The sequence below is a fragment of the Netta rufina genome (assembly GCF_964035555.1).
Source record: "Netta rufina genome assembly, chromosome: 2".
NCBI classification, from domain to species: domain Eukaryota; kingdom Metazoa; phylum Chordata; class Aves; order Anseriformes; family Anatidae; genus Netta; species Netta rufina.
This window is the reverse complement of record NC_140124.1, coordinates 109,444,355-109,456,599: the sequence shown is the minus strand read 5'-3', so window position 1 is coordinate 109,456,599 and position 12,245 is coordinate 109,444,355. Positions and strand designations below refer to the sequence as shown.

Genomic DNA, 12,245 nt, shown 5'->3' with positions numbered 1-12,245 from the left:
GTTTGGAACCTTAGGTTTGTTAACAGATACTTTAAGTGCTTTTCAGTTGGCTTCTAGTTGCTGTGTCTTTCAATGCCTCTGTATTAGCAGAACTGGATGGAATTTAAAGGACAAGATCAAGGATTTTCTTGGTGCTATATTTGAGTCAAACGACAATAGTGTTAGAATGTTTTTCAGGTGCCTCAGGAAATACACCTATTTGTAAATTTATTCCAGAATTGATGTAATGGATGTGCAACATGTATCAAAAATTGTTTGATAGCTAAGGCTGTTTGACTTCTGTTGTTTCACGATTGATTTATCCAGCTTGCTGTCAGACTTTTGGCAGTGCCTCTGCCACAAATCATGTAGCTTTATTCTGCTCTAGATTATCTAAAATATTGCATCCTTTTTCCATCAGAATACATCTGGCAGCTTTATGTACTTGTCTTCTAGAAATGGAGAATATTTATTCACTCTGTGATGATTAAATTTGTAAACTTGTGATAAATGCAGCTTCTCCACCGAAAGGCCATCTGAGCTTCTTCAGGCATGCTTAGATCCTTCAAGATATTTCATACTTTGCTATTTTAAATAATAATTCCTGCACTTGGAAGGAATTTGAGCTACAAATAGATGCCTCTGTCATAAAATGAATCATGCTGACAAGATCCTTAAGCTAGCTGAGATTCAAACCACAGACCCAGTAGTGAGGGACCACATTAACTTGGGTGTGTGTGCTGTTGGCTGAACTATGCTGCATCTGAAACAAGTTGGCTTGTACTTAACCTCTTCATGTGCTCCTGCTCTAATTAGCTTTCAGTTTGGGGGTTAGTGGGAGGTGTGGAACCTCAAATATAGCCACATCCAGGTTAAGTTAAAAAGAAAGCTGTAACTGTATTAGCAGCAGCTGTAACTGCGAACCGTATTAGCAGAATAATTGGGTTGATGTCTGAGTTGTTAGAAATTGAATTGCCACATTTCTGACTCAGATGTCAGTGGCTCTGATTTCTGTCCCATGCCCTCAGTTATTTAGCTCAAGTTAGAAAGTTTTTGAGTGTGGAAAAGATTCATTTGAGAAGAAAGACTTGATCTTAGAGGTCAAGCTATCATTAAAATGGGTTAGCCATATTTTTATTTGGAACTTCATCCCAAGTTGAGATGATAAAAATACTTTTTTGCATGGTCATAACAGGATGTTGAAGCTGTTGCATGCCTTATTAGTTAACTTTTCTGTGAGGTTGAATTGTTCTTTCACCAACACTTGTATGCAGAGTGATAACTGAGTTCAATTGCAGTCAGAATTTGCATTTGTTAGTAGTAGTCATTTTAAGGCCTTACTCTTATCTGTGAAAGGCAGAGGTGTGTACTTCAAAGGCAGAGAAGGCATCAGCTCTCTGTTGAATCAGATCAAAGGAATACAAGCTCAGACTCTTTTTCTTCAGTGGAGAAAATCACAGACTCACACCACTACTACTTGGTACTTATTCAAGTTGATCGGACTTTGTATTAAAGAATCCTGACTGAGGAGGTGAAAGCCCTTTTTGTCAGGGGGGCAAAAAAACAAAACAAAACTGCAACACCTTTTGTGGGTTTAGATGCAGTTCAGTAGTTTGTGTACAGCTGTAGCATGCAGCTTGAGCAACACGTTCTAAAAGCACTTTTCTGTAAACTTATTGAGGTAACTTGTGTACTTGGATTGTGAGGTCAGACTTATTTAAAACCTTGTTTCTAAAACACTTGAAACTGCAGGGAGGGAACTGCCACAGCTGTCAATGAGCTTATGCTTATGGACAGTTGTAGCAAAGGCATTGGACTGGTAGGTCCTACTGAAGAGCATCAAGCAGCAAGTGCTAAAGGTCTGAATTCACTGGGAAGTGCTTAGGTTAAAGATGTTTAATCTTTAAACTTGCTTGTGGGTTACAAAACTCTTATTCTGTCTGAACAGCTTGCTTTGTTTTTCACGTCATATGAACATGTTTTTCCTTCCAGTACCTAAAGGGGGCCTACCAGAAAGTTGGAGAGGGGACACTGTCAGGGGGTGTAGTGATAGCACAATGGGTAGTGGCTTAAAATTAAAAGAGGGGAAATTTTGATTAGTCATTGGGAAGAAATTCTTCCCTCAGAGAGCAGTGAAGCCCTGGCACAGGCTGCCCAGAGAAGCTGTGGATGCCCCATCCCTGGAGGTGCTCAAGGCCAGGCTGGATGGGGCTTTGGGCAACCTGGGCTGGTGGGAGGTGTCCCTGCCCATGGCAGGGGGTTGGAGCTGGGTGGGCTTTAAGATCCCTTCCAACCCAAAGCATTCTGTGAAACATTTATAGTTGTGTGATTATGAGCGGCACTGGAAAGGTGTCTGCATGCTTTAGGTTGAGGACTATATCTTTGCTCTTTTGGGGACAGGAGGGCAGATGCTGCAGGCATACTCAACATTTGTGTATTTTCTTGGAATTGGAGCCTGAAACCCACTCCTGCTCTAAAACTCTCGGTGCCTTCCCAGTAGCTCTTCCATATTCCTCAGAATCCCATGCACTCTCAAGTACTCTATTTTTTCAGTAGCATGGGATAGTTATGTTAATATGTAGGCTTTTAGCAAGAGCTTTAAAATACTAAGGAAAAAAATAAACTAATCACATTACTTAATATTTCTGTTTCTTAGCATCTTTACAATTCTGGAAAGTACTTTTGTGGTTTGACCTTTAAAGTGGCATGCAGCAAAAGAATGTCCATTTCTTTTTTTCTTCATCTGCAAACGTTTACTCTGCTGTCTCAGTTTATTCCTGCATCTGAAATATATACCAGAGTGTGACTTGTTTGCTCTTACTGCTGCTTTGCTTTTGCTTTTTGTTACACTGGTCCATTAAAGAGAAATTGTAGGAAAGGCCCCCACTTGTTTGGTGCAAAGTACCGGTGAGTCCTGCAGGTCTCTAGACTAAGGGAGGTGTTTTCAGCTTATCAGTAAGTGACAGACTCTGCACTCCAGGAGCTGCTCAGGGATGGAGTAACTTTCATAGTAACATCCCTGTAGCAACTGAAGTTTGAGTTTTGTATACAGATAGACTTACAGAGTTGTTGTGGACATTTCAGAGTTCTCCAGTGATAGCACACAATCACTGTGGCTGGAGTATAGCTGGCTGGATAATGATACAAGTGTTTGCTGATATTAGTTTAAAAACCTTACTTTACTCAGGTTTTTATGTGCTTTTAAATGTTTTTTTTTTTTTTTTTTTTAAATGCAGTTTTAACTTGTTTTATTCTTTCTTTCCCCAGTATGTCGTGGTGAGCAGTAAAAAGATACTGTTCTATAACGATGAAAAGGACAAGGACCAGTCTAACCCATCCATGGTACTAGACATAGAGTAAGTGAAGTTATCGTTGACTTTGCATAAAGATAGGCAAAAGAGCGGTGTCTGAGATCACTGATAACAAACCTAGGCACTTGGATTCAACAGTCCATAAATAACTTTGAATTTTCAGGTTATGATAGCTGTGGGGCACACACAAACGAGGTATAAACTCTGTTTTTAGATCCTCATCCCTTTGCCTCACACCTTTTTCTGGCAATCTGAGAAGGGCTCAGTATTAACCAAGCCCAAAGCATTTTTAAATTTTCTAGATGGTTTCTATGTATTTCAAGCGAAAAAATAAGTTGTGTTCCCTCTCCATTGGTGATACATAAAGGAAAAATGTGTCAAATATGACTGAAGCCCATTGCTGTTACATGATGGTGATGTTTGAACAGCTGACCAGCATTATGGGATGTCATAGAGTAGTAAGTGGAAAAAGGCTTCAAAATTTATGAATAGGTCTGCCAGTGACTAACATAACAAATGTAGTGGTCTGGAAGTAATCACAAACTCAGGAAGCACTTAAGCTGCCAATTGCTTATAAGTAGGAAAAGCATTATTTTCTCTTTGAGCTTTTTCTTACTCTCTTTTCATAAACATCTGTTATGGCTACTGTTGAAAAGAGAGCATTGGGCTGGATGGACTTGTAGCCTTTACCCAGTGCAGGATGATGTTTGTTCCAATTTTAACAGCATTTTCAGTACCTAGTACCCCAGATTGCCTTTTGTGATCTTCTTGCATTGATTGATTCTCAGTTAATCACATGATTTAGTGAAAAAGAATATTGCTGTGCTTGATATGGTTACTTCTAGGGCTGTAAATATGCTTTTCTAGCAATAATCAGACTTCCCACTGTCCTAAGGAAGAATTTGAAAGCCTTTTTCACAGATAAATTTGTCATGGTGGATCTTTAATCCATTTTAAGATCATCCTCTTTCCAAACTTTTGGTCTTACCTGGATAGACAAGATCTGTATGATTTTAGTGAATTCCTGAAACCATACTACAGCCTTGGAGTATATAATTTTGCTTGCATAAACAGGATTTATAAGAACTTCAAAGTAATTTGACGGTAACCTTTTAGCCTTTTCTGATTTATGTTTCTTTTAATCTAGTAAGCTGTTCCACGTCCGACCTGTAACTCAAGGAGATGTATATAGAGCAGAAACTGAAGAAATTCCTAAAATATTCCAGGTAAAAAAGAAGGGAATTGTCATTTCTAATTCCCTTCAAAAAGTTCAGAGTTGTCTTTGGAAAAACATACAAAATATGTGGTGCTTCAGCAGTAACATGCTGGTATTCCCTTTTTTTTTTTAGATTCTGTATGCTAATGAGGGAGAATGCAGGAAGGATTTGGAGGTAGAACCAGTACAGCCGGCAGAGAAGACAAATTTTCTAAATCACAAAGGCCATGAATTTATTCCAACGATATACCACTTCCCAGCCAACTGTGAGGCCTGTGCCAAACCTCTTTGGCACGTCTTTAAACCCCCTGCTGCCCTGGAATGTCGAAGATGCCATGTGAAGTGCCACAGGGACCACTTGGATAGAAAGGAGGAATTAATTGCACCATGCAAAGGTACATTCATGTTTTTTGTAGCATTCCAGCTTCTCTGCATTTTTAGCCAGACCTCCTAACCTAAGGGATGAAAATAAAAGCACTTTAAGTGTTGTACTCTTTAGTTTTATGTTTTAGATATGAAAGGTACTGTTACACTAATACCGTTAATGCTGGTTATGGACAGGCAGCTGTGGAAAGCCTGCGTAGGGAGGCCTTTTGTGCTGTAACTGTTGTGGCTCTGCTGAGGACCTGGAGAGCACAAGGGTCTCTAGGGGTTTTTGCGCAGGTACTGGTCAGCTGCTTGGTTCCCAGACCATTCTTTCTGTTCTTACGCATAGCCCCAGATACTGACAATACATTAGCCACATCACCAGTCCGTGCTAAGACCGTTGAAGAGTGGTTCTTCGGCCACTTCATGGATTGGAGTAAAGATTTCTTTTTCTGTGCTCCTGTGAAATGGAGCACTTGGAGTATGTACTCTGGAAGTCAGTCATGAGGTACCCATACAACTTCTCCAGCGTAAGACTGAAATGAGTGTAAAATGTCTCATTTCTTAAGTTAGAATCAAGAATTTTAATGAAGAGACACAACAATTGAAAAAAAAAAAAAAAAAACAACAACAACAGTATTTATAATTTCTCCTGCTGTTTATTGCCTTCTAAAAATACATAAAACGTTCAGATACAAGTACGTATAGAGATGCTGTTCTTTTTTCCAGTGGTGCAACTGGTATGTCATAATTTGTTGTTCTGATAACAAATCCAAATTTTCCCTGATTCATCTTCTACCTTTTATGTACAGTGAGTTACGATGTAACTTCAGCAAGAGACATGTTGCTACTGGCATCCTGTCAAGATGAACAGAAGAAGTGGGTGACTCATTTAGTAAAGAAGATCCCCAAGAACCCGCCATCTACTTTCGTTCGAGCGTCTCCTAGAACTATGTCTACAAGATCCTCAGCAAATCAGTCATTCCGAAAAGCTGTTAAAAATACTTCTGGAAAAACTAGGTGAGAAATAAACTACAAAAGCTATGGATCTTTTTAACTTCAAAAACAAACAAACAAACAAACAAAACAAAAAACTCTTTAAGTCTTATTTAACAGGAAACTGTGAAATAACTCTATTGTTAATGCTGTTGAATTGGTGGTCTAAATCTCTGCTTAAATCCTGAAAGGGGGAATAGACAGAATTCTCCTGCCATTCGTATATTTACCAGTTCATATATGGAAAATATGAAGAGGGACACCTCCCACCAGACCAAGTTGCTCAAAGCCCCATCCAGCTTGGCCTTGAGCACCTCCAGGGGTGGGGCAGCCACAGCTTTTCTGGGCAGCCTGTTGCTGTATCTCACTTCCCTCTGAGTGAAGAATTTCTTCTTAATGTCTAATCTAAATATCCCCTCTTTTAGTTTAAAGCCATTCCCCCGTGTCCTATCACTATGCTCCCTGACAAAGAGTCCCTCCCCAGCTTTCCTGGAGGCCCCATTTAGGTACTGGAAGGCCACTATAAGAGCTTTCCCAGAAGGCCTTCCCAGAGCCTTCTTGTCTCCAGGCTGAACAACCCCAGCTCTCTCAGCCTGTCCTCGTAGGAGAGGTGCTCCAGCCCTCTGATCATCCTCGTGGCCCTTCTCTGAGCTCACTGCAACAGGTCCATGTCTTTATGCTGGGGGCGCCAGAGCTGAAAGCAGCGCTCCAGGTGCGGTCTCATAAGAGCAGAGCAGAGAGGGAGAATCACCCCCCTCGACCTGCTGGCCATGCTGCTTTTGATGCAGCCTGGGATATGGTTGGCTTTTGGGGCTGCAAATGTACATTGCTGACTCACGTTGAGCTTCTCATCAACCAGGGATTCATGGGTTTGTGTCAGAAGCCACCAAGAAACTTCCGGATTCTCGGACTGTTTATGCTATTTCTGTTAGTGTCAGGCAGGTTAAATGATGATTCCATCCCTTCTCCTTGCTCACTCATTCCCTGTCTTCTCTTATCTCATCAGTTGTTTGGTAGAGTTATTTGTGACCCTGTGCATTAACCAGGGCCAGATTTAAAATATATTTCTTTTTTAATGCGAGGACATCGTACTGATTTTTAACTTGCTTTCTGACAGTACTCATGTTCCTTTCCCCCCAAATAACTGAATAGGTGGACAGTTAGATGTGATATCTTGTTAAATCTTCTTGTCTACAGAATGTCCACTTCTCCCAACTTCCATAAGCTTCGTAATGCTGCAGTGTTTCCAAACTTAATTTTCCTTCAGTCCTCAACTTTCTGGGATTTATTAAAAAATGTTACCTCTCTCCCCACCAAGATTAGCCATATCTTTTAAAAAATTTGTCTCTAAGTTGCATCTGCTGATTTAAAATATGCATCATTAATAGTTGTTATTTAACATCTTTATTTACAATAGAACTGTTGAAATACTCTTGGTCTGTGACTGGGGAAAAAAAATACCAAGTGATTTTCATATATCATGTGATAGAAAAATAATCAGAGGATTCTAGAAACAGGTTACTAAAAGCAGACCTTAAAAGGTCTGCCTTTAAAAACAGACAGGATACAAGCCCAACACAGCATACATTTCATAGTTTAAATTGATAGTTACCCAAGTGTAAGGTGCAGAGGGTCACCTTTGCCATCCACCAGCAGCTAACGTGATGCTGCAAGACTGGGATTCTTGTCACCTGCCCTATTACCAACTACAGTCATACAGGGAGTTAATAAGTAAGGAACAGCAAAAGTAGTGATTGATTTCTTAAATCAATTCATTAATTCTTTTTCATTCTGTCTTAATAGGGATGCTGTTCATGGTGGTATTCAGCAAGACCTAAATTTACAGCTAATTCCTTATAGGGTGAACAACTGTGAATGTGAAACCTTACAGTAGCTCTTAAAAGAATGGGTCTGTTTGGGGAGATCAGTTACACAAATTCTGTAATTAATCCTGTGAGCCCTCGTCTTGTTAGGATGGTACAGAATCATAGAAACATGGAGGTAGTGAACAGGAACTTTCATTTGAATGAGAAAACCTTATTTTAAAGATCATTGGCTAAGACACAAGAGATACAACAATCCTAATAGCTCACTAGCACTAAAAGGAGGAAGACTGCACGCTCCTGCTTTATCTTCTTTGAGCTTCACAGATTATCTCAGTAAATGTATCTATTTCTGGCAGAGAATTAATCCAGGAATGTTTTCAATCGAGAAAAAACGTCAGGAGGAAGCACAACAAGAAAGAAACCCTTACATCCCTTCTCCCTCTCCCAGCTCTTCCTAGAGTTGGCCTGTATCCATTAGTGAACTTTGTGACATAGTTAGTATTTGACCTTAGAAATCTTGTTTCTTAACGATGTTTAATATTGACGTGGTTTCTTAGAACACGTAATTAATTTATGGCAAACTGTTTTACTGCTGCATATTGTAGGCACCGAGTGTGGAGGAAGAAGCATGTTGAGCATAAACAATTTAGAGAGGCACAGCTCTTGACCAGCGAGAGCGCTAGGTATGTGCGTGCTGCCAGCCCGTTGTGCTGCATGCAGGAGGCAGGTGGGGAGCCCGCACACGGCACCGACGCTCGAGGAGCTGCTGGGCAGCTTTGTGCACGCTTTGTGCACGCTCCAGCCCCGCTGTGTAGAGGGGAGACAGCTGACGCTGGGCTAACTGCAGCGTAACGGGGCTTGCGTGGCACTTGCAGGCGATGTGAGTGAATGATGGAAGGATTTGGAGTTACACCAAGCTTAAAAGTAACAGGAAAAAAAAAAAAAAGATTGGGTAGGAACTTCTTTCAAGCTGTTCTGTATGCCCAGGAAGGGGCATCAGCCTTCCAGCAGGAGAAGTCACTTCTAAGGTACCAGATGTTTAGATTATTAAATTTACAGCAAATCTTTTACACTGAGCACTTCACTGGTGATTGGACAGTAGCTGAGCTAATTTGACAGCTGGTTTCCACTCTAAGGGGAGGATTCTTGTTTTGTCTTCCTTCCCTGCTCTTCTGTCGCTTGCTCCTGGGTAGGTACGTGAGCTGAGCGTTTTGGTCCCTTTCATAAAGGTCCACAACTCAGTTTCTTGCCTGTCAAAAAGAACGCTACATTTATTTGGTGAGTGGGATCAGCCCACTGAGAAGTGTGGTGACTGCCGAAGCTGAGGAAAGGTAGGTAGGAGGCTGCTCCGCTGGGACTGGGAAGATAAGTGGAGGAGGAACCCTTTTCAGGTATCAGGGAGTTGTTAGATTGGCCTCCCGGAACTCAAGTTGCTGCACCCTGCAGTTCTCATCCTGACCTCTGTACTTAAGGAGTAAGAGGAAAGGAGTAAGAGAAGCAGTGGTGTTTTTTATGGGATGCACTTTTATCTTAGCTGTTACTAAGTATCTGGAAATTGTTGTCTTGTCAGACAGAATAGCACAGTCCAGTCTCATGAAGTCCTACCTTGTGAGCAGGCATTCTGTATCTTATTGAACGGATACAGACTTTAACACACTCTTTAATACATTTTTTATTACGTTTCATTTAGATCTGATCTGGCTTTCTTTGCAGTTGATAGGCAGTGCTCTATTGACTTTATGGGACGTGTATCAGACCCATTAAAACAAACCTCAAATATGAGTTCATTTTAAGTCTTCCTCCTCATTTTAATGCCTTACCACTAATAAATATGAATTAGACCTTCATAATGAACTTGCTAGCAATTGCTTCCTAGTTTATAGCATGCTAATTTATGCTCTTGGTATCAGCACAGTTGAGGTGCTTTGTTTTCATATATTTGGACTTGGGCACCTGATCAAGTTAATGCATGTTTAACACAAAACTCCTGTGTATCAGATGAGCTCTGGCAACTGCATGTGTGCGCTCTTAGCCCGACAAAAGCCTTTTCTTGTCCTGCAAGTGAAAGAGGGTCACCTTATGCTTGCCATAAATACACTCATGATTGTTTACTCTTACTGCAGCTTTACTGGTAAATGATTAACGTCTGCCTGATCTCTGTGTAAATGTAATGTTGTCAGAAATTAAGAACGCGTTGTGGAAGATGTGTTTAGTGTTACAGATGTCAATTGAAAAATAATTTAACTGAGGTATTTTCTATGGTGAGGCTCTTAACATAATGCCCCAATATTATGAAACTAATTTTTGCATTTAGTATTAATTGTCTGTTTTCTTCTTTGTTCCAGCTAACCACATGTACAGTGCTTAATGGAATCTCCTGGGATGCGGTCTGAAAAACAGGGCTTTTTTAACCACACCGAGCAGTGCAGACAGGCTGTTGTTCCTTTCAACATAACTATCACAGGCTTCAGGGTTAAGATTGCTATTACTGTCTCCTCCTTGCTTTGGCACAAAAGCACGCTGAGGGTGTTTAATTGCGGGTTTGCCTAAAGGTAGATTAGATTAATTATTACTATGTAATGCAAGTTAAAGCAAATAAAGCTTAGCTAGGTGTATAAAAAAAAAAAAAGGTGCTGCCTTTTTGGATAAAAAAAAAAAAGCAAGCCTGTCAATCATGATGAAATACAGCCAACTTTCTGCGTATCAGTGAAAGAAGAAGACTGTTTACCCTGTGAGGGGAATATTTATGTCAAGATGAGCATATGAAACGGAGTAGAGGAGGAAGGTTTCTCAATGAGAAGGACTGCAATTGCTTTCAAGACTCAAAGTTGTGCTCTTGAAGACTGCAGAACTAGCTTAAAAATGAAGCCTTATCACTTGAACTTCAGTGCCTTCACTGCAGAGTTCTTAACAGCCTTAATGCTAATCACCCACTATGGAATGGATCAAAGTGTTAAATATTTTGCATTATGCTTTACAAAATACCGATTCAGCAGGTTTGTAAAGGGGGCGGGGGGGGGGAAAACAAGTAATTGCCTTTAATCTATGCATTTTTGCCAAGCCATACTGAATTCTTTTACTATTAGAGGCATTAGGAACTAACAGTAAGGAGAACCGAGTTTGGAAGCATATTTTGGGGTACATCATTTCTATAACTGTGTAATGTATTGCCTTACAATTTTTAAGTGATAACATACATTAAGTTAACAAACATATATGCACTGTTTGAAATGTAAATTATTCTTAGAACACTTTTACTGAGTTTTACGTTGTCCTTTTAGTGCCTTAATTTGAGATAATTGTATTATTGCCATGTCAGTAAATGTAGAAATGTAAAAGTAAACAAAGGAAACCTCAAAAAAAGGAAAAAAAAAAGCAAAACTATTGTATATCAGTGGCTTTTACTGAACTTTAATTGGTTTAAGTATTGTAGACGCTAGATGAATTTTCTAAATTAAATACAGTCTTTGAACGAGAATTCCTCTTACAAAGGGACTGGTTCTGGTTTGTAAGGCAAGAAATGTGTAGGCAATGCAAAAAGAAAAAAAAAGCATATAACACAAGCTCCAGGTAATTCAGGAATTTCAGTAAATGCTGTCAGACTTTCTTGCTTTGTAGCAGGAATACATTCATGGTATGGGCAGTATGGTTTTATTTTATTTTATTTCTTAACCAAATACCTCCTCAGTAATTTATAATGGCTTTGCAGTTGTGTATTAAATAAGAAGCACTGGAAAACTGAATCGTCCTTAGGACGATATGCATGTTTCAAGTGGTATTGAAAGCCGCACTGATGGATATGTAATAATAAACATATCTGTTATTAATATGGTTATGACTCTGTGCTCATTTAATGAGAAATAAAGTAATTTATGGAAGGACCCGTTTGAAAATGACTGGCATGGTGTTTTCTCCGGACTGCATCTTACACGTCTTTCTAAGCATTCAGACATTGCAACAGGTCCTAGCAGAAGGTGCATTTCCATCAGGGGACCAAAATGTTGGTTTTTTTTTGCTATTGCACATGAATTAGTAAACACCATATTAATTTTTTTCATTCCCTTATTCTCCTGGCCTGCTGTAGTAGCATAGTTATATTATTCAGCCACCCAGCTGAACTGGCCTTGTGATTGCAAAGGTTCTGGTGTAAAGATGCTTCGTCCTTCATGATGCAGAAGTCTTATCTGAGGGGAGGGAACCCTGCTCCAAAGAGGAAAAACAGCCTGTGCATGCCGTGAAGCTGTCTGTGAGCTGCCCTGGGTAATCCACCACAGTCTTCAGAAGACTGGACCAGTAGGGACAAGTTTTACGCAAACAATTGTGACTTTGAAGGTCACAGTGATGGGAAGTGTAGATAGGTGGAAGGTATGTGGTGATTTCAAAAGGTTCCCCTGTGTTGAGCTGGCTGTATCAGAAACGTCAGCAAGTTTCAAAGCTGTGGATGAAGCACGTAGTAAGGACTACCTTCCTGACCTGCTCTAGCCTCTCCTCGTGGACCTGGAGGGGAAATAATGTAATAGGGTGATTAAATATATTATGGGAAATCTAGAG

General features: G+C 40.1%; 1 protein-coding gene across 2 annotated transcripts in view; it reads left to right on the top strand.

Annotated features, from left to right (window-relative positions):
* The window catches only part of ROCK1 (Rho associated coiled-coil containing protein kinase 1), an 87,123-nt gene extending 75,564 nt beyond the window's left edge, over positions 1 to 11,559 (top strand). The window contains exons 30-35 of one of the 2 annotated variants that reach the window (XM_084281827.1): positions 3,247 to 3,335; positions 4,438 to 4,516; positions 4,640 to 4,901; positions 5,685 to 5,892; positions 8,300 to 8,377; positions 10,040 to 11,559. In XM_084281827.1, the coding sequence (XP_084137953.1) occupies positions 3,247 to 3,335; positions 4,438 to 4,516; positions 4,640 to 4,901; positions 5,685 to 5,892; positions 8,300 to 8,377; positions 10,040 to 10,043 (720 nt within the window). In that variant the 3' untranslated portion in view covers positions 10,044 to 11,559. The remainder of the gene's footprint in view (positions 1 to 3,246; positions 3,336 to 4,437; positions 4,517 to 4,639; positions 4,902 to 5,684; positions 5,893 to 8,299; positions 8,378 to 10,039) is intronic. The other variant, XM_084281828.1, reaches the window with a different exon arrangement.
* The last annotated feature ends 686 nt before the right edge of the window (positions 11,560 to 12,245 follow it).